At 51.0% G+C, this 27,948-nt stretch overlaps 2 protein-coding genes across 7 annotated transcripts in view; one reads left to right on the top strand and one right to left on the bottom strand.

The window, feature by feature from the left end:
• The window catches only part of mrtfaa (myocardin related transcription factor Aa), a 35,990-nt gene extending 23,915 nt beyond the window's left edge, over positions 1-12,075 (top strand). For all 6 annotated transcript variants that reach the window (XM_035398074.1, XM_035398073.1, XM_035398070.1 and 3 more), the window contains 15 exons: positions 1,250-1,305; positions 1,437-1,512; positions 1,599-1,760; positions 3,296-3,462; positions 4,299-4,415; positions 4,774-5,021; positions 5,820-5,973; positions 6,539-6,970; positions 7,381-8,301; positions 8,482-8,685; positions 9,001-9,120; positions 9,540-9,686; positions 9,975-10,067; positions 10,387-10,444; positions 10,560-12,075. In XM_035398074.1, the coding sequence (XP_035253965.1) occupies positions 1,250-1,305; positions 1,437-1,512; positions 1,599-1,760; positions 3,296-3,462; positions 4,299-4,415; positions 4,774-5,021; positions 5,820-5,973; positions 6,539-6,970; positions 7,381-8,301; positions 8,482-8,685; positions 9,001-9,120; positions 9,540-9,686; positions 9,975-10,067; positions 10,387-10,444; positions 10,560-11,107 (3,503 nt within the window). In that variant the 3' untranslated portion in view covers positions 11,108-12,075. The remainder of the gene's footprint in view (positions 1-1,249; positions 1,306-1,436; positions 1,513-1,598; positions 1,761-3,295; positions 3,463-4,298; positions 4,416-4,773; positions 5,022-5,819; positions 5,974-6,538; positions 6,971-7,380; positions 8,302-8,481; positions 8,686-9,000; positions 9,121-9,539; positions 9,687-9,974; positions 10,068-10,386; positions 10,445-10,559) is intronic.
• Positions 12,076-21,985: 9,910 nt separating this feature from the next.
• Positions 21,986-27,948, bottom strand: part of LOC118216326 (protein shisa-8) — a 35,398-nt gene continuing 29,435 nt past the window's right edge. Inside the window, exons 3-4 of the mRNA XM_035397417.1 lie at positions 26,311-26,436; positions 21,986-22,564 (exon numbers count right to left, since the gene is read on the bottom strand). Coding sequence (XP_035253308.1) covers positions 22,116-22,564; positions 26,311-26,436 — 575 coding nt within the window. The 3' untranslated portion in view covers positions 21,986-22,115. The remainder of the gene's footprint in view (positions 22,565-26,310; positions 26,437-27,948) is intronic.

The following is a 27,948-nucleotide window of genomic DNA, read 5'->3' as shown; positions in this document are numbered from 1 at the left end:
CCCAAAGGTTGGGGGTTGAATGTGTGATCTGCTGCCTACCTGGGTTTTTATGAGACTCTGATAACACACTTGTTATCTGTTCATTCTGTGCTTCATGGATGCAGCAACAGTCAGTCAGTGAAAGACAGAACCCTGCTCCCTGCTCCCCAACACCAGCTCATTAAACTGGGACCTCAGACACAGCACAGCCAGCAGATACACAGCTCCTGAGTGGCATAAAATAATTATCCGCTCATTCTCCGAACGCAGTGTTCATTCAGTGCGTTAACGTGAATGCGCCTGCGTATGGCTCTAACTCCCAGGAACACTCTGGGTTTTCCTCGGTTCCGTCGCGACTCGCCCCGCTCCAGACGGCGCCTTTACCGCCGGCCGCTCGGCCGTACCCCTGCCGGCTGGCGGTTGCCGGCGGCGACGACGCGGTTCCGTTCGGGGTAGGTCCGCGTTCTCTCAACGAGGCGGGAGAACGGTCGTTAGGGAAACGAGGCGTGCCCCCCTTACGGCTCGATGTGATTGGACGGTCCGGGACCCGGCAGGAGTAGCAGCGGTCTTTCTCAGAGGGGGACGAAGAGTGCATCGAAGTGTCCAGCCATTATTACAGCCCAACATTTCTCCGGCAGTTCGGCTGACGCGAACTAAACTGCCTTCACTGGCTCCTGCCACTTCCTGCTGTGGAGATTGAGGAGCTCATTTTCATTACTGTGCAGTTTTATTGGGCCCATCAGTTTTATTTTTATTTGTATTTTTTTCGCTTCGGCCCGCAGTGTGCCGTCTCGTTTGATTGGTTGGCGGAGCCGTAATCGCAAAGGTTAATAGGACACATGCAGCCGCGCTCGTAAAGCAGCCTCCGCTGTCTCAGGAGGGCTTCCCTGTTTCTGCTGCTAATGACCTACAAGCACACAGGCAGCCATTGTGTTTGTGTTAACCTCTCTCTCTCTCTCTCTCTTTCTCTCTGTCTTACTGTCTCTCTCTTTTTCTCTCTGTCTCACTGTCTCTCTCTTTTGCTCTCTGTCTCACTGTCTCTCTCTCTTTTTCTCTGTCTCACTGTCTCTGTCTCTTTTTCTCTCTGTCTCACTGTCTCTCTCTCTTTTTCTCTGTCTCACTGTCTCTGTCTCTTTTTCTCTTTGTCTCACTGTCTTGCTCTTTTGCTCTCTGTCTGTTTCTGTCTCTGTCTCTTGCTCTGTCTCTGTATCTCAATCTCTCCTTTCTCTTTCTCTTTCTCTCTTTCAATCCCTCCCTATCTTCTCCGCAGCGCTGAAGAGTCCAGCCGCCTTTCATGAACAGAGGAAGAGTCTGGAGCGCGCTCGGGTGAGTCTCCATCCGCGCCTGTGCACCCGTTTCCGCAGTAACCAGGGTTTAAGCTGCTGCAGACCTTCAAACACGAGTTTGCCTCTCCTCTCCGCCCTTCCTTCTATCCCCCTCTCCCTCCCCGTCTGCAGACTGAAGACTACCTGAAGAGGAAGATCAGAAGCAGGCCGGAGAGGTCGGAGTTGGTGAGGATGCACATATTGGAAGGTGCGTGTGAGTGAGCGTCTCTCCCAAACCCACGTATGTTTGCGTGATGTATTTACATTTTGTAAATTAAAATGTTTTGTTTTCAGAGACGTCAGCAGAGCCCTCCCTACAGGCTAAGCAGCTGCTGCTGAAACGCGCTCGTCTGGCGGACGACCTCAACGACAAGATCTCTCACCGGCCCGGCCCCATGGAACTGATCCATAAGAACATCCTGCCGGTGCACAGCAGCCTTAAACAGGCGCTCATAGGTACCACGGCTCCCACTGCAACACCGTCAGCCAATCAGCAGCACTGTCACACACAGCCCATCAGCAGCACTGTACCACACAGCCAATCAGCAGCACTGTCACACGCAGCCAATCAGCAGCACTGTACCACACAGCCCATCAGCAGCACTACACCACACAGCCAATCAGCAGCACTACACCACACAGCCCATCAGCAGCACTGTCACACACAACCAATCAGCAGCACTGTCACACACAGCCCATCAGCAGCACTGCAACACCGTCAGCCAATCAGCAGCACTGTCACACACAGCCCATCAGCAGCACTGCAACACCGTCAGCCAATCAGCAGCACTGTAACACACAGCCCATCAACAGCACTGTAACACACAGCCCATCAGCAGCACTGTAACACACAGCCAATCAGCAGCACTGTCACGCACAGCCAATCAGCAGCACTGTAACACACAGCCAATCAGCAGCACTGTCACACACAGCCCATCAGCAGCACTGTAACACACAGCCAATCAGCAGCACTGTCACGCACAGCCAATCAGCAGCACTGTCACACACAGCCAATCAGCAGCACTGTAACACACAGCCCATCAACAGCACTGTAACACACAGCCCATCAGCAGCACTGTAACACACAGCCAATCAGCAGCACTGTCACGCACAGCCAATCAGCAGCACTGTCACGCACAGCCAATCAGCAGCACTGTAACACACAGCCCATCAGCAGCACTGTCACACACAGCCAATCAGCAGCACTGTCACACACAGCCCATCAGCAGCACTACACCACACAGCCCATCAGCAGCACTGTCACACACAGCCAATCAGCAGCACTGTCACACACAGCCAATCAGCAGCACTGTCACACACAGCCAATCAGCAGCACTACACCACACAGCCAATCAGCAACAGTATAACACACAGCCAATCAGCAGCACTGAAACGCACAGCCAGTCAGTAGCATTGTATCAAAAGTTCTCTTGACCTTGATCATGCCCCTGTATATATTCACATATATCCTGCCACAAAGTCAGCACTCGCCTAACGTGCAGATGTTCACACACACGTCCCTGCGCCCTGGCCTCCTGCTGTTCGTTAGTCCCAGTAACGGGCAGGAGAGAGTCGCTCCTGTGTGCCCATAGCCACATCCTCATTAATATCCCGTCTCCATGGCAGATTGCCTGCGGCCACGCTGCCCGCACTCAGCGGGGTCTCCTAGGAGACCGTGTTATTGATTTTAATCGGGCCGCAGTGATGCGATATTAACGCCGCCCGTGACCCGCGTCTCCCTCGCACGCGCTCATATCGGTAAAGGGAAGGCGGCGATGGTAATCGCCAGAGACACGGCGATGCGGCACCCCGCCACGCACCCCGATAAGAAAGTCCCATCATGCCCCAGGGCCGCCAACGCCTTCAGCGAGCAGCGAGCTCTCCCGGGTAACGGGAGGGGGGTAACGACGCCACCTCGACAATGGGAGCGTCGCCGGGCGCCGCCTGCAGAATGCTAACGGCAGCCTGCCTCCTCTTCCTCCTCCTCTCAGAGACGGATTTCCCCAAGGTGGCGGGGGAGAGCTCCTCGTTCGACGAGGACAGCAGCGACGCCCTCTCCCCGGACCAGCTGGCCGGTCACGACTCTCCCCTGGGCCCCGCCCCCCTGCCCTCGCCCCCAGACATGCTCACCTGCAGCAGTAACCCCTCCCCCACGCAGGTAAGTCTGCTCGGCCCCGCCTCATCGCACACCCTCCAGTGACTGCGTCATGGAAAACAGACAAGAAAGTTTCTGGAGTACTATAAACGGGAATGGTTTTGCGTATCTGAAGAATGCCTTTATGTTTCTGCTTGCACACATGCACAGTCCATGACATTGTTTTATACTTACAATAGGCTTCAATCCCAAACTACAGGGCCCATTTATGGACTGGAACAGTGTCTTAACAGGTCCCAGACCGGTGGGGTCCGTCCATGCGCTTGAACAGTGTCTTAACACACAGGTTGTCACACTTGGTCCTGGGGGACCCCTGTGCATGCTGGTTTGTGTTCCAGCCTCAACTGCAGTCTCAGAATTTTAACAAGCTGTTCATGTTTTCTTAATTAGGTGCGTTTATATGTTTACAGGGATTATTTTCCCCCTTAAGCCACGTTATGCCTGAAATAGCTATACGGGCAATGAAGAATCAAAGTGTCATATTCACATTGTGCTTATTGTGTTATATTGCAAGTGATTACATAAAAAGATGTGTTTAATCATCTTAAACACTGAAGTAAATCAATAGGCTCCTATTTGGTAAAACTGTGGACACCTGGCCCTTAAAAATATTGATAATGAAAATAATGAAGTATTCAAAGACAAAGCAAATGATAATGAGCCAAACCTGCGTTGTGTTAGTAACTTTGGGAAACATTGTGAAACAACTTAACACATGTTACTTTGGATGTTCGTACCCCAGCCAACACATATAGCCCTATAGTGTCCATTTAGATTTTCGTTTGTCTTTGTTTAGAAGGCGTGTCCTGACCCTGCAGCTGTCTGTCATGTCTCAACAGTTTATCACTCGGGCCCCGCCTCCACCACCTCCCGCCCCTCCTGTGCCCTCCCCGCAGAACCTGACCAATGGCACGGTGGCTCCTGCATTTTCTAGGCCCGCCCCCACGCTGATTAAGGTTGGTGGCGGCAGCCGCTTTAAGAGAAGTTCGGTCTCGTCCTGTTTGCGTTGCTGAGCCCTCTCTCCTTCTCCGTCTTCTTCCCTCCCTTTCACTCCATCTCCCTTTCTCCTCCCTCTCCTACTCTGTCTTCTACTCTCCATCTCCCTCTTTCTGTACCTCCTCCCACTCTCTCTTCTCTCTGTTGGCACTTTGTTGTGATCTCGCTGCTTGTAAACCTGTCATGCTTTCATTTTTCTGCAGTTTCATGTCTTCTCACTTTGTGGGTGCCCCCCCCCCCCCCCCCACCGTGCTGCGGGTGTTAAATGGAGCTGTTAAAGCCTCTCTCTCTCTCTCTCTCCCTCCCCCCCCTCTGCAGTCCAAGTCCGCCTCTGACCGGCCGACTCAGCGCTCTAAGAAGCCCAAGGACAGCAAGCCCAAGGTGAAGAAGCTCAAGTACCACCAGTACATCCCCCCCGACCAGAAGGTCGAGCGCGAGCCGCCCCCCCAGCTGGACTCCACCTACGCCAAAATCCTGCACCAGCAGCAGCTCTTCCTGCAGCTGCAGATCATCAACCAGCAGCAGCAGCACTATAACTACCACACCATCCTGCCTGCCCCGCCTAAGTGAGTCTGTCTCTATAACTACCACACCATCCTGCCTGCCCCGCCCAAGTGATTCTGTCTCTATGACTACCACACCATCCTGCCGGCACCGCCCAAGTGAGTCTGTCTCTATGACTACCACACCATCCTGCCCGCCCCGCCCAAGTGAGTCTGTCCCTATAGCTACCACACCATCCTGCCGGCCCCGCCCAAGTGAGTCTGTCTCTATGACTACCACACCATCCTGTCAGCACCGCTCAAGTGTCTGTCTCTATAACTACCACACCATCCTGCCGGCCCCGCCCAAGTGAGTCTGTCTCTATGACTACCACACCATCCTGCCGGCCCCGCCCAAGTGAGTCTGTCTCTATGACTACCACACCATCCTGCCGGCACCGCCCAAGTGAGTCTGTCTCTATGACTACCACACCATCCTGCCCGCCCCGCCCAAGTGAGTCTGTCTCTATAGCTACCACACCATCCTGTCAGCATCGCTCAAGTGAGTCTGTCTCTATGACTACCACACCATCCTGTCAGCATCGCTCAAGTGAGTCTGTCCCTATAGCTACCACACCATCCTGCCGGCCCCGCCCAAGTGAGTCTGTCCCTATAGCTACCACACCATCCTATCCTGCCCCGCCCATGTGACTCTGTCTCTATAGCTACCACACCATCCTATCCTGCCCCGCCCATGTGACTCTGTCTCCATAGCTACCGCACCATCCTTCCAGCCTTGCCCAAGTGAGTCTGTGTATCTCTCTTCCTGTACAGAGTGAGTTTGTTTTTTCTGAATCTGCCTGTTTTCACCTGTCTGCCCAGACCCCCTGCCGACCAGCAGCCTTCCTCCGGCCCCTCCCCATCTCGGACCACTCCCGCCCCTACGTCGGCCTCCCCTGGTCAGAGTGGGCAAAGTCGACAGATCCATGCCCTTGCCAAGCCTGGCCCTTTGCCCCCTAACCTGGATGACTTAAAGGTGAGACAGCCCGATGTAAAACCAGCCATGGATCCCCACGCCTGGTCACAGCGTGCCTGTACTGTAATCTCCATTAACCTTCAGGTTCAGTAGAGGATAGGCTGTGAGTGGCTGAGTTATTACATCCCAACACCAGGCTCTTCTTTCCACACGAGAGAGCTGTGACTGGTTTAAGCCAGCCCCCACACCCTGAGGTTACTCATGAAAGCTCCCGCTCATTATATTACATTACAGTCACTGAGCTCGAGCGCGTATCCAGAGCGGCTGCAGTGGTGCGTACGTCAGTGTTACTCTCAGGAATACAAAACTGCGGTATTGCCAAGAAGGCACAGAGGCCCATTTATAATCAGTTAGGGCCTGATTCACTAAGACAGGATATTCACAACCTTTCAGCACACGCAAACCAATAACACAACCAATGATTGGTGCAAAACGTTGGTCGTGTTATTGGTTTTTGCGTGCGCTAAAAGGTTTTGCATGCACTAAGGGTCTAAATCAGGCCCTGAGTGTTTAATATTAACGTTACAATCAGCAATTTGTGTCGTGACCTGTATTGCGCCCCCAGGTGGCGGAGCTGAAGCAGGAGCTGAAGCTGCGCGGGTTGCCCGTGTCCGGCACGAAGAACGACCTCATCGAGCGGCTGAGGAACTTCCAGGAGCAGAACGGGGTCGCCACGGCGACGGGCCCCGCGCCAGGGGGCGGGGCCGCGAAAAACAACCCGCCGCAGCAGCAGCAGCTGGCCCAGCCCGCCGGCCCCTCCCCCGTTCTGGGAGGAGCCGCCGTCCTGCAGCCGTCGGGAGAAGGCAACATGGTGCTGGCGGCCTTCCCGTTTGTGGCCACGGTCGGGGGAGGCGGAGCCCAGACTGCAGCTCCGCCCCCGGTGATGCAGTTTGGCAGCACGAGCTCCTCCCCTCCGGCGTCTCCCGCCCTGTCCGACCGCTCATTGGCCGGAACGAGCCCGGACGAGACGAGCTGTAACGGGGATGCATTTGAGATGGTGGGTGCATCCGCCGTCAGTCAGAGACCAGTCAGCCATGTTGTCTGCTTTTCTTTACTTTTCTCATTTGGTACAACCAAATGATGTAACAATTAGGTTAAAAAAAAAGATGCACAATTTTTTTTAGCTGGACTGAAGGGCAGTTGGTTTTATTTTTTTGCATGATTAGGTAAGGTGTGTCAAGCGCTCAGGTGGGGGAACTACTGTAGCACACCAGGATCAAGTACCTAAACTAATAAACACAATGAAGGACAGAATGTAAACATATGACAGGAAAGTGTGACAGTTCCTCTGGGTAAGAGCAGCCACTGTGCAGAGGTGCAGTGTACCCAGTGCTCCGGTTAGTGTGTCCGTGGTGTGTGTTCTCCTTTTGCCTGATGGTTTACCTGTGACTCCCCTTCCCCTTCCAGGTCTCCTCCCCCCTCACCCAGCTGAGCCTGCACCCCTCCCCGCAGCCCTCCGTCGCCACGGTGAAGGAGGAGAGCCCGGACGCGGCCTCTGCCTCCTGCCGCTTCTCCTCCCAGCATGCCGTGCGGCGGGCGGGGTGCCCCCGGGAGGCGGGCGGGGCCGTGGACAAGGACCAGATGCTGCAGGAGAAGGACGCGCAGATCGAGGCGCTGACGCGCATGCTGCGGCAGAAGCAGCGGCTCGTGGAGACCCTGCGCCTGCAGCTGGAGCGCGGCAAGCACCCCGACCGCCTGCGTGTCAAAGAGGAGCCCCGCGACGCCGCCGGGGACCCCCCCGCGGGCCCCCCCGCCTGCTGCCTCTCCCCCGACCTCCTGGACGGAGACACCATCCGGGTGACCGTCAAGCAGGAGGAAGAGGAGGAGGAGGAGGAGGAGATGAAGTGCGAGGACCAGCCCCCGGACCAGGCCCAGCTGTCTCGGGCCGCAGAGGCGGAGTCACAGCAGGAGGCGGAGTCGCAGCTGACCCTGCAGCAGCGGGAGGCGGAGTTGCAGCTGTCGCTGCAGCAGCGGGAGGCGGAGTCGCAGCTGCAGCGTCCGCAGCCGGCACAGCTGCAGCAGCTGCAGGATCTGCTCTTGCAGCAGAGCCAGCAGATGCACTCGGAACACCAGCTGCACAAGAAGAAGAAGTCACACAGGCAGCGGGAGAAGCAGGAAGCGCAGCTGCAGAGACTGGAAGCGCAGCAGCTGCAGAGACAGGAAGTGCAGCAGCAGATACAGGAAGTGCAGAAGCAGCGGAGACAGGAAGTGCAGCAGCAGCAGAGACAGGAAGTGCAGCAGCAGCAGAGACAGGAAGCGCAGCTGCAGAAACAGGAAGCGCAGCTGAAACAGAAGCAGAACGCACAGCAGCTGTTACACTCGCAGCAGGTTGGTTGCTTTACCATCCCCAGAATTTCCTTCCATGTGTTCGGTGCACCAGAGTGACACTAGGAAATGACAACACACTGTGTTGCATGCCGTCTTCACATACCTCATTCATACAATGAATAGTGAATATAGCGATCATATCACAATGCACAACCTGTGCGTGGTTTGCTTGCTTGCCAGGTGTTCATCAACCAGCAGATGCAGACCCCTGCTTCGGTCCCCACCCCCTCCTTCCCATTGGACCTGCTGAAGGGACAGACCACCCCTACCCTTTTGACGGACAGCAACGGTAACCACTTCCTGATCGCGCTGACCAACCACAGTCCGGACGGCGGGGCCGGCAGGAGGGCAGAGCGCAAAGCGAGCGGCCATGTCAAGCTGCAGGTATTCTGGCGAGGGAGAGTGGGTCAGCTTCACAAAATGGATGTTTAAAAAGTGTTCTGGCATCTCTTGTAGCAAAGTGTTACACAGTAATAAAAAAAATAAAGTTGTTCATTACTGTAGTTTAAACAGTATTTCAACCCAGCAGAGAACATGTGCTACCCAAGTGCATTACAGCAGTAATGGGTGTGGTAGCATTTAAGGTCTTCCTTCCTGCCCTGCTCCTGTGATGCACCACAGCCAGTGTTTATCAGATTAATGCCAGTCCTCCTTAAACGCTCTGTTTCTCTTCTCCTCTCTGTTCTCTCCCCCATCCAGAGACTGAAGTCCTCTCCCGCCAAGTCCTCCAGCCAGTCGCCGCCCCACCCTTCCGGCACCGAGAACCAATCAGAGCCGCGGATGCAGCCTGGTGGCCTCACCGACCAGCCAGTCAGAAAGGTGGGAGAGAAGCGTTGGCTGTGGTCCAGGGGAATAATGAGTTTAGCCATTATTCCTGTAATAATGCTGATCTGCCTGAGCAGTGTAAAGGGACTGCTCTTAAATCCAGGAGGTTATTCTCTCCTCTGCCAGGCCGGCCGTGCAGCACACAGTGTGCTGTGCTTCAGCCAGACCGCTTCGCTTAATGCCCACCTTCATAAAAAGATGCATCGAGTGCAGAATGCGTATGTCGCCCTGGAAATTGGAACTATTTATATATAGCAAAGAAAACTATTTAAATATAGTACATTTAAATAGCTTCTTTTGATATTTAATTATCATCATTTTATATCCTTTTGATGGGCAACAGGCTGACCCTAGAGTTCAGACATTTGTCATGAACAGTGACTGATCTCGCTTTCTCTCCATTCGTCTTCTAGGGACAGAGGGCGGGGCTACACGTGTCGACCAGCAGCTCGCAAGGGGCGGTTCCATCTTTCTCTGCTCCGCCCAGTCTTCAGCCTTTCTTTTTGGGCGATGACTCCGCCCCCAGTGGAAACCCCCTCTCGCCTTCTCCCCCTCATAGTGTAAGGGTCAACTCTGCATGAAGGTGTAATGGCAATGAATATATGTGTGTGGGTGGCAGTTACAATCCAAATGAAGAAGCGTAAATTATGCTCAACATTTGTGTGTGTGCGAGTGTACATACAGGTTTCACACAACAAAACAGTTTTTGGTGGGTTCTTATATTTCTGGTTAACATAATCTATTTCAGCCATGTGAATGGGAGTGCGTGTGTGTGCGCGGGTGTATGTGTGTGTAAGAGAATGATGGGACTCTCTCCCTCTCTCTCTCTCTCTCTCTCTCTCTCGCAGACGGAGGTGTGTTTGAGCCTCGACCAGCACGCACTGTTCAGTCCCCCCTCCCCATCCCCCAAACAGACGTGCACCTCCACTCAACCTGGGAAGGTACAACACACCCGTCTGCCAGTCCTTTACTCTCTTTATCTTTCCCTCTCTCTGTTCAGTCTTTCTCTCATTCTCTGTCTATCCTTTCTGTCTCTAGCTCTGTCTATTTGCTCTGTCTCTGTCTGTTCTTTCTCTCTGTCTATCTTTCCTCCATCTATCCTTTCTCGATCTCTCTCTGTCTATTCTTTCCTCTCCTACTTCACGTCGTTCCATAACCCTGTCCTCTTCCTGTTCCTGTGTGGGTGTGGTCTGAAGCCCCTCCCAGTTTTGAATATGACTCTGCCTTGTGGTGGGTAACCGTGTGTCTTTCTGTCCGCAGGAGAATGGCTCTAGTCAGCACATGGACGACCTGTTTGACATCCTCATTCAGAGTGGAGGTGAGAGAGAGAGAGAGCGGGTGTTCCTCAGTCACTGAGCAGTGTCAGAGTGCACCGTTTTTTCCATCTGTTTCCTTTCATGTGTTAATTTCAGTTCTTTATTTCCCCCCCTCAGAGATCTCAGCCAGCTTCAAAGGCGAGCCAGACCCCGCCCTCTCACGCCTCCGCCCCAACACCCCTCCCCCTTCGCCTGCCCATTCCTCCAACCAGCTCTCACCCGCCCCCGCAACTTCCCAGCAGCCCCTGGGAGGAGAGCCTCAGCCGCCGTCCTCCGCAGAAGGTGACGGTAGTGCGGTGGGAAGCGGCCGCCTGGAGGACTTCCTGGAGAGCACCACTGGAAAACCGCTGCTGGGGGCTGAGCCCGGCGGGCCCTTGACTTTGATTGACGACCTCCACAGCCAAATGCTTAGCACCTCCAGTATATTGGACCAGCCCCCCTCCCCCATGGACACCTGCGACCTGAGCTTCACCCCCCACCCTACAGGACTGGACTTTGGAGACCCCGCTCTGGACACCATGGACTGGTTTGACATGACCATGGGCGGGGCCGGCAGTGGGGGGGCGGGCCTGGCACCTCTCAGCTCCCACACGCCCCCTAGTGTCTTTTCAGCAGACTTTTTGGACAGCTCTGACCTGCAGCTGCACTGGGATTCCTGCTTATAGCTGTGAGATCTTTACCCACACCCCCTCCCCCTCCCCCCACCAAAAAAAAAAACAAAAAAAGCTCTTAATTCTCTCTGTCTCCTCTCACAGTGATACGCTCACTCCATACACTGGTTCTCTCTCTGTCTCTCTCCCCCCCCCCACACTCTTAAATGGACTCACACAGACAGGCAATCAAATTCTCACTTCTCTTTAGCATCCATTAATCAGAAACTGTTCAGTCAGAATCCTCTGCATATACAGACACATTATTAGCTCACTGCTATCTCTCAGTCTGTATGATGCTGAGAATCTGAAACTTGCCTTCATGGCTACAGTATCAACACCATGACACCAGAGACCAGCCCTTAATTCTAAACAGCCTCAACCAAAACCTTAACTGCACCCTGACCTGAGTAACACGCGTTATTCAAATACATGCAACAAGGGTGCGCAAGTATTTTTGTCTTCTGTTTGTGCAAAAGTCTGTTACACGCACACGCACGCACGTGCACACATGCAGGGTCCGAAACGTGAGCAGGGCACCTGTACATGATCTGCAGTAGGAGGAGCGACTCTAAGTAGGAGGGTGTCTCTAAGAGTGCCACTTGCTGGAGCTATATTCTGCTGAAATCTAGCTTCACACAGAGGAGTGAGGATGTGTACATATCACTAGGGCGACAACGATGATGCATTCAGGGTATATTTTTGCGCTTGCTCTCCCTCCCCCCCCCCCCCCCCCCCCCCCAACGTTTGCACTGACTGACCAATGGCGGGGTTGGGGTGGGGTGGGGTAGGGGTCACTGTAGGAGTCATTGTAGAGAACCTTCTCTGAATACGCACTTAAGCTGGCCTGTCTTTTCTTCTGGTGTCAGTAAAGCACCCAATGAAATGGACTCTTCTTTGGTTTATTACCCGACCATACTGCATTGCTGTATTTGGTATACATAAACTATTCATTTTACCTGCTTTGGAATGTTGGTAATATGTGGTTCAAAAAATATTTGGACGTTTTTTTTTTTATATAAAAAAAGGAAATATTACTCCTTGAAAATAAAAAAAAAAATTAAACTTTTGATGGGTGTGGGTGTGTTTTGCAGGAGAAGGTGTGGTGAGTGAATATGCGAGAACTATATGTGTGCGAGTGTGTGCACATGCACTTGTGCGAGTGCCTGTGTGTGCATGCTTGAATGTGTGTGTTTGAAGTGAGGTGTCTGGGCTGTATGTTTTAAGTGAGGTGTCTGTGTTTGCTATTTGTGCGTGTGTGTGTGTGTTTGAAGTGAGGTGTCTATGTTTGGTGTGTAAGGGCGTGCGTGTGCACGTGCGTATGATTGAGGTTTCTGGGGAAGACTGTACTTTTGCGTGTCTGTCTGTTATTGAGCTGAAAAATGTGGATGCGCCCCAATGGTCTGATCATCAGGTGACCTTCTTTCAGCCAGTTGGACAGTGCCAACACCACTGTGGTAGGTGAGAGTCACAGGTGAGAGTGAGAGTGAGAGTCACAGGTGAGAGTGAGAGTCACAGGTGAGAGTGAGAGTCGGCATTATTCAGTGTCCGACGCCAGCCAGGAGCGGCAGTCCTGCCAAGCACACACACCGCGTGTGAGACTGGAGGGAATGTTCCGGAGATGGTCTTGTGCCAGGTTTCTCCTTGACGATTGTACCCCCTGAGCTGATGTTCGGACGGAGCGCGTTGCTGTTCTCTCCCGTGTGAACGGTCTGCCGGACGGGCTGACGTCGCCAGCGTAATTACCTAAACAGACTTCGGGCCGGCGAATCGATCCATCACCGCGCGGGATAATCACAGCAGCCCGCCATTTCACAGACCGCTCCGGAGAGGCGCGGCCCTGCGCTGGTAATCACCCTTCGTTTCGCAGGACTCATCGCATCGCAGAGAGCGCCGCCTCACGGGGGCCCGGGCAGCGGGAAGGAGAGGCGGAATGTCACACCTGAGCGAGTGGCCAGGTTTGCCCTTCAGACCCAGACCCGGAGCAGGTGAGTAAAATTGTCGGCCATTGCTGATTGAAGTGGACTCTAAGTGCGCGGCTCGGGCCAGCGATGGCGTTTAACAAGGAGATGGCTGTTCCAGGTTTTTTTTTCTTTTTTCCTTCTCCCCGTAACAGTGCCTTGGAGGACTGCGTTTTGTGTCGCACAGTTCCGGCCCATCTCCCTTTCCAGACGATTAGCTCGTCTGTGCGGTTTAGTGCCGCTCGGTCGGGGGCTCGGGAAGGGCCGGCCAATTCATCAAAACAGTCTCGTCCAGCTCGCGCCCGTGGTTTCATTAACCCTTTCATTTCCTCTAAACTCCTGTCAAGGGTGTGCTTGGCGAACGGGTGACCCCCTTATTTCCCCCCTCACCACTTACCCCCCCCCCCCCCCCCCCCCCCACTCCCAAAATGCATCCGAGGGCAGCTTTCAGCCCTAATTGAAAACTGAACGACTGACCGCGCAGGTCTCCCAGTGAAGTGTTCTCATTTCTCCCGGCTAATTAAAAGCTTCGCTCGCAAGCCCGTGCTGATGTGTGGGGTTCTGCCGCGTAATTAATTTTCCGTACAGGAGAAATCCATCAAGTTTATGGCCTTCATCGCCACACGCCCCCCACCCCTGGCTTCTGAACCAGATGTATCGATTAGGAGGCGGCCTGTGGAGTACTCACCGATTCCCTGGGCAAATTCTCCCACTAAAATTTTTTCCCTTAGCTGTAACACACACTGCATAACCTCCCGCACATGGCAGCGGTTTTTAAAAGAGGAGGAAGAGGATGAAACGAGATATAAATTGTTGTGTGAATTGGGCCTCATTGTGAGAAAGGGGCAGGCGAGGAACAGTCATTGCTCTGGGAGACCACCAGAGGGCAGTGTGGCCCTTGAGAATAAGTGTGCGGAGTCCTTCTGTCATGGGAGAGAATATCCGGCCAGATATATACACTGCGCTTCCTCGCGAGGCTGCAGTTTAATTGAGTTTATACATGTGGAATGGGATGATCGATCCATCCATCTATCTAATGAAGTCTCTATCAATTTCTGTCTCCCTCCCCCCGCTCCACCCCCCACTCCACCCCCCTACCCAGTGAACGTGATTGATGTGGCGGACGCCAGACCTGACACACTGACTTACTGACGACATGGAGCCACCGACAGGCTGAAGCTGACGGCCCAAAGCCCGCTGGAACCTGCCTGATTCATATACCTGCAAAGGAGCAGGCCTCGGTGCTGACTGCCTGTTTGCGGCTAACCCGCCGTACCGTGGCTGCTGGGCGGTGTTCGCGGCCGGTTCTTCGTTCGGCTCGGTCTCGGTCTATGCGCTCCTTTCTCTATTTCGTCTCCTCCGTCTGCACCCTCCGTTTCTCCGTGGAGTCTGCGACCTCCCTGGCTTTGGGCTGACAGCTGCTGGGAGCGGAGGGAGGGGCAGAGAGATTGATAGAGCCATCATGGGCAATGCGCAGTGGTAGAAAAGGGGGCTGTGGGGCGGGGGGCGGGGGGCGGGGGGGGGGGGCGTGTTAATGGATGACACCAGCCTATGCGCCCCAACCGCTAAGGCTGTTGGCTGTCGTAAACCCCCCTGCACCCCCCCCCCCCTCCACCCCCCGCCTTCCCATCATGCCCCAGGGCCCCCGACAGTCACACAACTCACGATCAATCAGGGCATTAGCGGTATTAGCATTGCGGTGCTGCTGTGGCCAGCCGTCCGGTTCATCTCGGCTCCGCCCTGACGTCACCCGGGTTACTCCCGTTTCCCTTCTTGTTCTTTTTGTTCTCTCTTTTGTTCTTTTTTGCATTCTTTCTGGGTGCATCACTCTTGTCCCCCCCTCCATCCCTCTTTTTGTCCTTCCCCCCCCCCTCCATTTGCTCCCCTGGTTATTCCTGTTATTGGCTCGATATGTCACTCTGCCTCCCTGACTGTCTGTCTCATTATTTACCACAGCCCCACAATCCCTTTCCCTCTTATCTCTCCGTCTCCACTGCCAGGTAGCTGCGTTTAACTCACTTTTGAGAAGACTCATGAAGACGCACACACACACACACACACACACAAATGTGTGACAGCTTTATGAAGACATATACACACACTTGAGATGCTGTATGAAGACACATATTCATACACACATACACTTGAGATTTAAGACTTGTGTACTCACACACTCTATGCTGCTTTGCAAAGATGCAGATACTGGTGCGCGCACACGTTTGACGCAGGTTTATAAAGACATAGATATGCATACACGCACACACACACACACACTAGAAAGGACTATAGAGACCTACACATCTGTGGCATTTTAGCTGTCTTCGTTAAAAACACTTATACACAGTTGTGACTGCTTTATTAGGACACGTCCACACACACACACACACACACACACACACACACACACACACTTACACTCATACACACATACGCTATTGAGAATGATGAGTACACACACACAAATCCACAAAAAACGGCATCATTTTTCTCATACAACTTTTATTTTTTAATCAAGTTATACAAAGAACACTTAGTAAGGTTGTTTCTATAAAGAGATGCTTAAAAAGTCAAACAAACTTGACTTGTTATCCTTAAAAATAATAATCGGTACAACATAAACTTCATCATCATCCTCATCAGCCTCAACATCCTTATTGGCCTTTTCCCTATATAGTCTGGCAACTAGAAATCTCAGAAGCTTAAACTGGGCTGGGTCTAATCAATACTTGGCCGAGACACATCTGGGTTGAGTTGGGTCACTACTGTAAATGACGTTGTTGGTGAAGGTTTACTGTTCTTCGCCAATTAATTTAAAGCAGTGTTCCTGCACGGTGATGGGGATGCTGATCGGTAGGAGGTGCAGCCAAGGTGTCAGTGGCGCCATGCCGAGTGCTGACGCACTACAGAATTCCACACTGAATTCTTGTGTGATGTCACACAAGGTTTCATTGTCTCCCCACATACTGTTACTGCTACTGTTCAGTGTTTATATGTGCCACCCTCACCTGCTTGAATTCTCTGTGGTGAGTTCAAGCGATCTAATGAATATTGCTGCAGTAATTCATAAGCGTACAGGGGGTTTTCGATACGAGTGAAGTTGTGTCACATTCATTACCCCAACTCCATCACCCAGATTGCAGAACGAGAGCAGTGACCTCTTCCTGACAACTGTCCGGGTCGACAGTACTCCCATAAAAGATAATTTACCATCTGAGATACAAGCGTGTTTCAGTGGACTGAGGGACATGTGTGTACGTTTGTACTGCACTGTACCACAGCCCTTGCTCTATGACAGGAACTGTTGCTTTAACTAAAGTGGCATGTTAAATAGCATCACATTATACCTTCCTCCAGGGGCTCTGACACTTTGTTTCCCCCCCCCCCTCCCTAGTGTTTTTTTTTTTTTAATTTACATTTTTGCTGAAACTGTTTAACCGAAGTGGCTCAGGTAAATTACATTTATTCAAGGTTAAGCTAACGGCGCCCTGAAAGGGCGTTTGAGCCATCTGGCCGCGGGTTCGGTGCGCTAATCGCCGCGCGGACCTGCGCGTGTCCGTACGCTGGCGGCTCTGAGACAGACGCGGCCGTGCTGTAGTCCTGCCCGCCCTGCTTCTGCCTAAACCCCTGGTTCCTTAAGCCTGCTGAGTCCACTGTGGCGTACCTGCGGCTGGCACGGCCAATCAGGGGTGGCGCTTATATTCTATTAAATGTCCGATTTCCATCCTCTTTATCAGTAAATGTGCCGATCGAATTAGGCAGATCGAAGTGATTGATCATCTGTGGTTGTTTTTGCTTTTGTTTTACGCTACCAGGGGTTTATCTCTACCTGACCATGGCACCTCTAACACGACGTTCCGTCCAACCTGTACGCCACCTAGTCGTAAAGGGTCCGTCTTTTTATATCCTGCCCCCGCACCAATGGTTCTCAAAGATTGTTTTGCCGATCTCAAAAAATACATCTGTCGCATTTTTGGTCACTTTTGTTTTCCAACTTATGGGGAAGCCTGCCAAAACAGAACACTTGTCCAGTCGAGTTTGTGGAGTATATCATGCAAAAATGATGCAAAAAAGATGTTACATTTTCAGGCTGTCCACAGCATGGATGTAAAATAAGATAGATTTTTATATCTTCAGTATGGTCCACAGGCTAGTAGTGCACTGGCCCAAACAGATCAGCAAAGCTTTAACCCAAACCACACCCAGTATAGCAAAGCGTCCATGAGCTCCACATTAGATAAGGTCATTTCTCTATCGACAAAATCATTTCATACCGTGGAAAGAACATTTTCATTAAGTGAAAACATAATAACATTAAGCATTTTAAAAACGCATCAATAATGGGCAATTTTAACAAAGCTACATATTTCGCGTACATGTAGCGTACAGTAAATCTCGTTATAGAAAGGTAAATTTACAATACCAAAGTACAGTATACGCTTAACATTTTATATAGGATAGCGGCAACGTGTGACATGTTTTCAAATTGGTGCAGTGTATTTTGACATATATTACAAATTATCCCTTGTCATTATAATTTTACTCTTAGCATAGTGTTTTCATTTTAATAGGTTTCTGCCACAGCTGGGTAATGTCGTCCACTGAAAACCCCCAGGACATACGTGTGTAAACATGTTTATTTATAATGTACACATTATTTACACATTTTTTAATGTAAATATTTAACTTTTTTGCTCTATTCTTTACCCTGAACTGGTAATAAGGAATGGCATAGTCAAATGCATATGTAAACAGAAAGTGTTTTTAAGAGCTGCTAGAGGGATTATTTTCCATTTCCATCATTACAGAAGAAGCTGTAGTTATACTGCCCCCTCCCCCAGCAAATCCACGTTAAGTGCCAAATGCCTTGAGTTCTTAGGAATGTCTGCATTTGGACTGACGTACGTCCCACAGCCTTTTTGATGTTTAAATCGCACGTTTCTTTTTTGTTAGTCTGTTTTCGGTTCAGGTAGACATTTTAAATTCTCACAGATCAAACGCAGCTTCAATCCTGACTTGTATTTCAATGTGCTTCTGCGTAAGAGTACTGGCCTTCTTTTAGCACATCTACGGAGAAGCGTCTAGCCTGCTCTTGTCAGAAAAATGTAAAATTTTCTCAGATCAGAATTTTCCAAAATATTTCTGCCAGATAACAACCCAGTAATGTTCCCAGCCAAATCCGAAATGAAGCTTTGAGCTAACAGACTCTGACACTACAATCTGACTGACCCTAAACATAGACAATATTTACTTCCTTGCCAAAAATAAAATAAAACACACAAGTTGCATTCAGTTATTTTAAAAAGCCCTTATATAAACCAAGTATTTAACAAAGTTCATTTGCTGGCAAATCGCACAGTATGTACATGAGTGTCCATCAATCGAACATACTACCAAAAGCATTGGAACTGCATGATTTACCACATACTGTATTATAGCTGTACAGAAATTCAAAATTTGGTCTCATCTGTAAATGATGCTCTCCTACAACACTTAAAATACAATTTCTATGTGAACACATACATGTATGTTTTATATGTTCACACTAACTGGAAAAAAAAAATCACAGACATCAAACACTGCAGGATAAATCGCTGGACGGGAGCAAATGCATGGTTTTACGTTCAGAATCTGGAAGCACTTCAATTGTATCTGCCAATGCTATGTTTTTGATGCATCAATCAAAATATTTTAAAAAAAGAATATATTTATATATTGCTAAAGATAAAAACTTGCGTTTATATGCCCGGTTACGTTCAGATCCCTTTGCGCTCCAGTATTAAGGGTGTTTCCCCGAGCTGCTCTTCACACAGAGCAGTAAAAACTCAGTACGCTCCTTTGGGGAGTTCCACGTGGAGTCATTGTGTTGTACGGTGTCGTTTCTTCCTCGGTTCTACGATGAGGCAGTGTGGACCAGCGACCCCATGATGGACGTAAGGAGCCAGAACAGAGGAGGTGATCAGTGAATGTATCACTGCACTCCAGTGCCTTGAAGAGAAACCCTCACTGTACATAGCTCAGTGTGGAGGAAGTCAAATAACCAATCAGGCAGCTCCCTCATGACAGAGGACGTGTCCGTTTCCTGCGCTAGCTATGATGTCACTTCCTTTTTCTGTACCGTCCACTCAGCCCTCGTCAGATGAGTGGGTTTTCTCCATCCCTAGTGACCCACAGCCCGAAAAAGCTTGTCCCACACAAGAACTAACGTGACCCTGCTTTCTAAATTAATCGCCATTTTCTTTCGTTTTTCTCTTCTCCTCTTCCCAAAAAAAATCCTCTCAGCGTTCTTGGTTGGACCTACGGCATGCTGGCCTGTTAGCGGGGGGTTTGGTGGGAATAAGAGGCGGGGTTTCTGTTTCAAAATGGAAAACGGTAAAAAGAGGCCTGAGGGCAAAGGGCTGTCAGCGCGTGACGATTGGTCCGTTTTAGGGGACGTCCTTCCTCCTCTGGTCACGGTCCACACTGCCCGCTGCACCGCGGCGGTCTGTTACCTGACCGCAGCGGTGTCGTTTGCATGAAACATCCCAAAATCCCAGTCGGCCAATCAGCAGGAACCCTGTCCTATTGCTCCCCTTTTCCCCAGTCAGGAGTCTAGCAATCTGCTCTGCTTCGGCTGCTCTGGCTCACCTTTGAAGGACCAGTGTAATCCCCCTTTGAAAGCCGAGACGGATGTGTCCTTATTGCTTATGAAAGTACATCGTATTGCTTTGTGTCCAATCCAGGCTGTGCCACTGACATATCCCGTACAGGACCTCCCACGAAGGGATTGGTTGGAGGAACAGAAGCATTCAACATGGACGCTGGCTGACTGCGCGCTGACAAGACCTCCCAGTCCACATTGTTTTGGCATTTGAAGACCCACAATGGAGGCTCCTATCCTTTCTCTCAGCTTTAATCAAATAAGTGATGCTTTTCACAGAGACTGAATTACACCCGGTGCAGTGTAATGCTATTGGAATCATGCATACTGTGCGCCTGTACCTGCCTGCGACAGCCGCCGAAATTCTCTGGCCCTGTCTGCGACCCTATGACAGCTCGTCTGGATGTCATAAGTGGTCATGCAGTCTCATGAACACCGTCGTGCCATGGTCCTGACAGCACTGTGCGGGTTACAGAGAAATGTCACCCTGAGTCCGGCAGGCACTGCGATATCCTAACCACAAAAACCCAGATCGTGCATGCTACTGTATCAGACGGTCGTCTGCCATGCTGTCTGTGCGCTGTCATTAATTAAACTCGCCCCCCTCTGTGCCCCCCCCCCTCCTTCCCGCCCCCACAGGGGCAGGGAGTCGTGCGCCTGTGAGCAGCTTGGAGGATCGTGTGGGTTCGAGCGCCAGAAGGTTCTGCGATCAGTCACACTGTCTGCAGAAAGGGAGGGCCAGATGGGCGGAGTCAGAACGCGTGCCGTACGTTTTGGGTAAACTGCCGGAGACGCATCGCTGGCACCGGCTCCACCCGTCTGCTCAGACCCTCCGCCAACCAAAAAAAAGAAAACTTTACCGCACCACGCAGCGGTAAAGAACAAAAAGCAGACCGAGGTCGAGTGCTGGCATGGACGGACTACGACCAACCATTGACCCCCAAACCACGGCGAACCATGGTAACGGCACATGCAACCGGTGTAACCGCGGAGACTGTTCCGAAAGATTCCATGCAGGTGAAATGGTGCTGGGTGCTGAAACGGCTCAGTGGTGTCACTCGGTTTGGGCTGACCATCGCACTCCTCCCTGCCTCCGGAATGTCATCCTTTTGTTTTTACAGAGTTCTTCCACCTCCTGAGCCTTAGCGTCTGAGCCTCAGCATGGCTCCTAGCCTTTATATACAGGAGAACAATACATTTATGCTAAACATGTAACATCAAAATGTCAAAAGGTCAATGTCAATATCATAGTCATAATCATGTATGCAAAGTTCATGCACCATACTTAAAATTCTGCAAGCTTTAAAGTGTTTTTTTCTTCTCACTTGTTAATTCCATAAAACTGTATATTTCAGTTCAGATTCCTGCAACTCAGCTGCTGTCAACAGTAGGCCCCAATGCCTTTAGTCCAAGACTGAGCTCAGTAATAGTCTTACCTATTCCCTAATCTAACCTATTCCCTGATCGCAAATCCCCAACAACGACATCTTCGATTAAGTGTGACCCCGAGTCTAGGCCAGAAGTGATCTCCACACGAGCACGGTGATTCATCTTCTCCGTCGCCCTCCTCTTCACTGGCCCGTGGGCCGCGCCCCAAATTGTTTTACCCCTCACTGACACCGATGGCTTGATTTAAAGCTGTGTTCTGTGACCTTGTTCATACCTGTACAGAACGTCCTTTACTCTTCACACGTCACAGACCAGTTGAGGGGGAAAAAATGGAAAAATCTTATCGTAGCTCTGCGGGCTGACAGGACTGAAAAGGCAGCGTATATCTCTCTTCCCCCGGGGTCCCGCTCGCCTGGCCGCCCCGGGTCCCACGCACTCTCATGCAGCTCTGGTGTGGATTCGGGAATATCTTTCCCACCTTTCTCCCTGCACCCCCACCCCTTCCCCCAACCCAGACATTTGTTTCGTTCTTCTATATGATTTGCAGGGGCAATCCTTCAGGTGTGTCGTATTGGAAGCTCATCAGAGAGGGCAGGATCATGGCATCGTCCCTGCCGGTGTGGAGTTGAGGTGTCCTGGGGGGGCGGGGGGTGGGTGGTGGTGGTGGTTGTCTTCAGCTCTGAACAGGCAGGCTCAGAAACACAAAACACTGACAGCATGGGGGAGACCGGCTCACAGGGACGTTGGGGAGGCTAGAGAATCCAGACTGAACATGGACCAGGGAAAGACGGAGAGAGGGCGATTTAGCGCATGGAGTGGGGTGGTAGTGTGGACTAATGGCTTGTTAGGCTGAAAGGGGGGCGGGGCGTGGGGGGGTGCGGGGGGGGGGGGGGGAGTGCTGTTCATTAATAATTACAGGTAATAAAATCTGGGGGGGGAGGTCACATATGAATGCTACTCGCTCACTCCTCCACATCTCCCGTCGAAACGCCGGAAGTCGTTTTCCCTCTCTTTCTCTCTCCCGGAACGCCTGTTCTCACACCGTCACCTCTGTCTTGCTGTTGGTGGGAAGCCCCTTGTTTTTCTGGTGCTGTGAAGGGTGCGACGTGTGCCCGTACCCCAGGGGCTGAGAGAACAGCTCCGGAAGCGTCTCCACGCTGTACTGCCTCCTGTTGGAGAAGGCCTGGTGGCGGCTGGAGGGCTGCCCCATGTTTGAGGGTGTTTGCTGGGCATGGCTTTTGGTGGGATCCCAGGCTTTGAAGGCCGAGCTGGAGGTGAGCGGGTGCGTGTTGGTCTTGGAGATCTTGGGCTTGGCCAGCTGGCTGGGGGGTATGGTGATCGCCAGGGGGGCGTGGATGTCGGGCGGCGGGAGGAAGGGCTTGTCCTTGGGGTGGAAGGCTATTGGCTGGAAGGTAGGAGGTGGAGCCTGATGATGGGAATAGTCAATCATAGGGTAATTCTTGTAGTAGTCTCTGGAGCTTGTGTCTATGCAGGAAGGGTTCAAAGAGAGAAGAGAATGATAGACAGGTGTTAGCAGTATGCTATTCTCTTTCCTTTTCAAGACAAAGCACCTCTCAGTTTCCTGTCTTATGTACAGTCTTGGAAACATCTAGTGAACAGCAGCTGTGTTTCTTCTTTATACAAATAAGGTGTAAATTAGACCGTATCGGTGGCAGTACTGTAGTATAGTTTTAGTTATAAATAGTGCTACATTATCAGTCATTACTCCAGTGTTTGTAAAACATACTCCTGGGGACTCTCGTGTAAATTGTCATTCCAGTTGAGCTTTTAATTGGCCACTGTAGGTTTGATTGAGCCGTTTATGTGTGCTATAAGTTCCTTTGTGATAGAAATTCTGTTGGACCTAAAATGCAGTTTGCATTTCTTAAATAAGTAAATATATTTTACTCCATCCGTATTGCTCCAAAAATACGATCTATGGCTCTTTCTTTGGGCCTTGGTGTGTCCTTTTGGAGCAATTTGGACTTAACAAAAACCAGAAACATCTCTGACACTTCTATATTAGCTCTTACAAAAGACTTACAAGTCCATATGTGCACAAAACAGTACGGTATATTTCTGTAAGGGCTGGTTGCCTACGCTTGAACCGGAGACTCAATTTTTGAGGAACGTTCTGCAAGGGTAAATCCTCTAACGACACATTGTTATTTTGCTATTCTAAAGTGGGCCAGCGTAGTATGATTACATTTCATGTCAGGTGTCAGGAAAGCTGAACTGCTGAAGATGGCCGCACAGAACAAGGCATGCCAGTGGGCATCCGAAAGAGCTCCGCCCACAATAGGAAGAAGAGACAGAGAGAAGACATCTCTGAATGGGGGGGGGGGGGACACATAGAAGCAACAACCGCGGCTAACAAGTGAGCGGGACTTATTTGAGCGGAGTAAAAATAGTCTTGGGCTGAAGTGTCTTGTCGGATTAGCACAGAAGTCCTGAGTGTTGCTCCTCCGTGGCCTCCAGCCCGAACCCCTCAGACACTAACAACCTTGTTTGGCTCACTGTTTTCTCAGTTATGTTTTTTTAAAATTTTATTTATTAATAAATGTCCCCCCCCCCCCCCACAAGGCCTTTCTCCGTTGATCAGGTTTGAGCTCCAGAGAGGAGAAATGGCAGCTGTCGAGCCAGAGCAGGTATGCTGGTACTCATACATATGGTTATTTATTTTATTTTTTTTGAGTGGGAGTGAATGGCATTGGGTAGATTAACTGCACGCATGTGTGTTGGGCTGTACCCACAGTGAGAGTGTATATCACGCAGGCGATAATGGCGCCTTCACCATGGCCAGAAATTACAACCGCTTTGGCCAGGGCTCTGCACGGAATTCTGGCCAAAACTCTGGCTTTAGAGGACTTCTAAGGACACGGGAGGAGAAATGAGTGTAATGTCCTCACAATGACTGCTGATTTGCACAGGTAGTACAGGAAAGTCCCCGCAGGGAATGTGTGCATGTATGACGGATAAGCGGGGCACTTGTCACAGTCTCCATCCTATTTCTCACCCTCGCTACCGCATCGGTTTCTCTTTTCCTCTCTTTCTCTCTCTCTCTCTCTTTCTCTTACCCGCGCCCAAGCGGAAATTCGCAGGTCGTTAGCATTTGATTAAGATTTAATTATGTCTGTCCTGATCCAGGCCCTGCTGCTGCACCTGGCAGAAGTTGGCCCGCTCCCTCTGTTCCTCTCTCCTCCACTCCTCCCCCGCCTCCCTTCTGCCCTTTCTGTGACTTTGCCCACACAGTTCTGTTTATTGCCCCCTTTTATGGGTAAGTCAGTGGGTTGGGCAAAAGAAGGTTTGTACATGGTGTGTGTGTGTGTATGCACATATGCACAAGTGTGTGTGAATGTGAAAAAGTGTGTGTGTGTATGTATATGCACATACGTGCACGTGTGTGTGTGTGTGTGTGTGAATGTGATAAAGTATGTGTGTGTGTGTGTGTGTGTGTGTCTGCATGTGTATACATGTGTTTCCATCTGTCAGCTCAATCAGTGTCTGTATGCTCACAGGTATTCAGCAGGGGCTGGAGTCTGTGCATGTTCCCATACTTTATCGAACGAACATTCCCACAATGCACCACAGCCTCCGCCAAACATCGCCGGGATTTCCAGCGCTCGGGTGACATGCAGAAATGTAAGCATAGGGAAGCGTCAGTATTTCGTTAGCCCTGGGAATAACCTCTGGGCCACTGGGAGTTCATGTTTCTGTACCCCGTCGCTGCTACGGGAGATAGCGTCTGCTTTCTCTCCGTCTCTGGCAGTGACGGTAAAGCTCGTCGCCCTGTACACGAACCCCCTCTCACAGATCTGGTCCTACGCCTTCACTGTCGCTGTTCCAACGACTCATTTTGCAGGCGGTTTAAAATTCTAAATCCGAATCGGGCGATGTTTTGAGCAGCGGTGACGTACGCTGGAAATTGACTATTTCTCGCTGTGTGGTTCCAGGTCCTGATTGGGTAAATCCTTACACGCTTCGTTATACGGTGGGGTTGAGTCAGATCGGATAACGCCTTCTCATTTTACCACCCCTCGCACTTCCTGCTCTGTGAGGTTTTTCATTTCTAATATTAGCGGTTGAACAGAAGTTGGTTTGTTTGTGCTTACGCACAAATAAAGAAAAAATATATTTTGATGTCTCGGTGGCCCTCATCAGATTAGCCAAATGTTTTAGGAAGGCTCAGACTGAAACATATTTTCACCTAATTAAAGGGTTTTTTCTTTTTCTTTTTCAAATTTTCATTTCATTTTAATGTCAGAAAAGCCATCTTAAGCAAGCATTTCTCCTTGGTGTGGAGCAATGCGATCTGTTGAGATTACAGGCTTGAGAGTTTAAAATTTAGTGATGTTTGTATAAAATGGGCGTGGCCGCTGAGCAGGGCTCCCCAGGCTGCCTCCGTTTTATTGCATAATCGAGCCAGGTTATTGAAGGAATTATGTAACAATGTTGGCTTTTCACTGAGTTTGATATTCTAATATGTGAAAGCGGACGGTGGCGTCTAAGTGCTTCCTGTCTGTTTGTATATACGTTGGTGGATATGTATATTGAATATCTTTGAACAAGCACCAATGTGCCCTTGGTAATGACCGATGTATGTATGTGCCCATTGGCAAGTATCTTTGCCTCTACTGGTTTTCTGGATATATCTGCTGTGCATGCGTGCACGTGTGTGTGTGCATGTGTGTGTGTGCATGTGTGTGTGTGTGTCACTGCAGCCTTGAGCCTTAAATCCTCTTCACCACAGGAGGGGATGATGTCACTCAGTCTTTCTATCAGAAAACGAACTGTCACCACTGACATTTCACTCCTGTTGAAGGTCTGGGTCCTGTCTAGTATTGATGTGCATGCGTGTATATGTATGTGCGTGTATGTAATGTATGTGTGTGTGTGTGTGTGTGTCCGCGTGTGTGTGTGTGTGTATGTGTGCATGTGTGCTTGTGCGTATGTGTGTGTGTGTATGTGTGTGTATGTATGTGTGTGCGTGTGTGTGTGTATGTGTGTGTGTGCGTGTGTGCGTGTGCGTGTGTGCGTGTGCGTGTGCGTGTGCGTGTGCGTGTGCGTGTGCATGTGTGTGTGTGCGTGTGTGTGTGTGTGTATGTGTGTGTGTGTGTGTGTGTGTGTGTGTGTGTCTATGTGTGTGTGTGTGTGTGTGTGTGTGTGTGTGTATGTGTGTGTGTGCGTGTGCGTGTGCATGTATGTGTTACCGGGCGAGCTGCAGTGCTTACCCACAGCCTTGAGGGAGGTGTACTTGTTGAAGCCCAGCCCAGGCATGTTGAGGTTGTTGTGGGGGTGAGAGAGCGCCATCGCTGGGCCAAGCGGGGGGTGAGAGGCGTTGTTCAGGTGGTTGTGATCTAGGAAAGAAGAAAGAGAGTCGGAAAAAGAGTCAATGCAGAAACCTGGTCCCAGAATCCATTGCGGCTCATGTGGCGGCAGGGTTGCATTGCCGCCCTTCTCAGCTCTGTGCATGCTGGGATAGAAGCCGTGGTCGCAAACCTCAAAAGCAAAAGTATCTGAACGCTAAACCGCGAGCGTTTTCCTTTTTATGCTCGTTCTCAGTGGTACGCTTTCCAGACGTTTCCTATTTTCACATTTCCTCCCGGTTCTGAAGGCTCGAGCTTAAGCCTCTTTCTGCGCCGCGGCGCCTGCCGATAATTCGGGAGCCGTGCCGACGGGCACGGGCTGTCCCGCTGAGCCATTGGCTGAGCGGCGGCGGCAGTGCGCTGTGCTCGGCGAATCGCGCGGGCCGGCCTCGCATCCGTCTCGCAGCGGGGTCCGTCCTCTAATGCGCTGTCTGCTGAGGCTGGGTGCGCCGCAGATCGTCACCTCGCGTGTGTGTGTGTGTGTGTGTGTGCGCTCGGGCTACCTGTGGCCAACCTGTGCGGAGGGCACGGAGAGGCATCCCATTAGGAAGAGTGAAAAACTGTAATTCGGTTGTGTTTCTGAGGGAAACTGCAGTGCTGGCTTTTCTGAGGACACTCAGTAATTTTATATTCCGGAGCGCACAGACACGTCGACGCTGTTGGGAACGCTGCTCTGTGCTTCAGCTGCCATCAACCTGTCCCAGATTTTAGACATGCCTGTTTCTTAATCCTTCTATGGCATATCTGTCTTTCTCTCTCTCTTGCTCTCACTTTCCCTCTTTCTTGCTGTGTGTGTGTGTGCGTGTGTGTGTTTTGTGCTTGTTTGGGTGAGTGTGTGTATGTGTGTGGGTTTGGGTGTGTGTCTGTGTTTCTGTGTGTGTTTCTGTGTGTGTGTGTGGTGTGTGTGTGTGTGTGTGTGTGCACGTGTTTGGGTGTGGGTGTGCATGCACGTTTTAGTGTGTGTGTGTGTTTGTGTGTGTGTGTGTGCATGCATATGTATTTGGATGTGGGTGTGAGTGTGCATGCGTGTTTTGGTATGTGTGTGTGTGTGTGTGTGTGTGTGTGTGTGTGTTTGGGTGTGTGTGTGCATGTAGAGAAGGATCTAAACTGCCAGTCCTGCAGGGTTGTTTCTGTGGTGGAAGGATCCCTCAGCAGGAATCAGCCCTGATGATTTCTGACTTGCACTGGTAGAGAGAGAGAGAGAGAGACACAGTGCACTGAGGGGGAATAGACTTATATGGGCCATAATTTAATGCACTGTGTGTGTGGTCTGTGTGTGTGTGTGTGTGCGTTAGTGTGTGTGTGGTGTGTGTGTGTGTGTGTGCGTTAGTGTGTGTGTGTGTGTGTGTGCGTTAGTGTGTGTGTGTGTGTGTGTGTGCGTTAGTGCGTGTTTGAGTGTGTATGTGTGGGAGTGAGTGTAAATTATAAAATTAGACGGTAGGCAGTTTCTGCAGTGTACTGGTGCCTGCAGTCCGGGGCCCTAATCCTCAGTGTGAGAGCATG

This window comes from Anguilla anguilla, chromosome 17 (assembly GCF_013347855.1).
Source record: "Anguilla anguilla isolate fAngAng1 chromosome 17, fAngAng1.pri, whole genome shotgun sequence".
NCBI lineage: Eukaryota > Metazoa > Chordata > Actinopteri > Anguilliformes > Anguillidae > Anguilla > Anguilla anguilla.
This window is presented reverse-complemented; position numbering and strand designations above follow the sequence as displayed.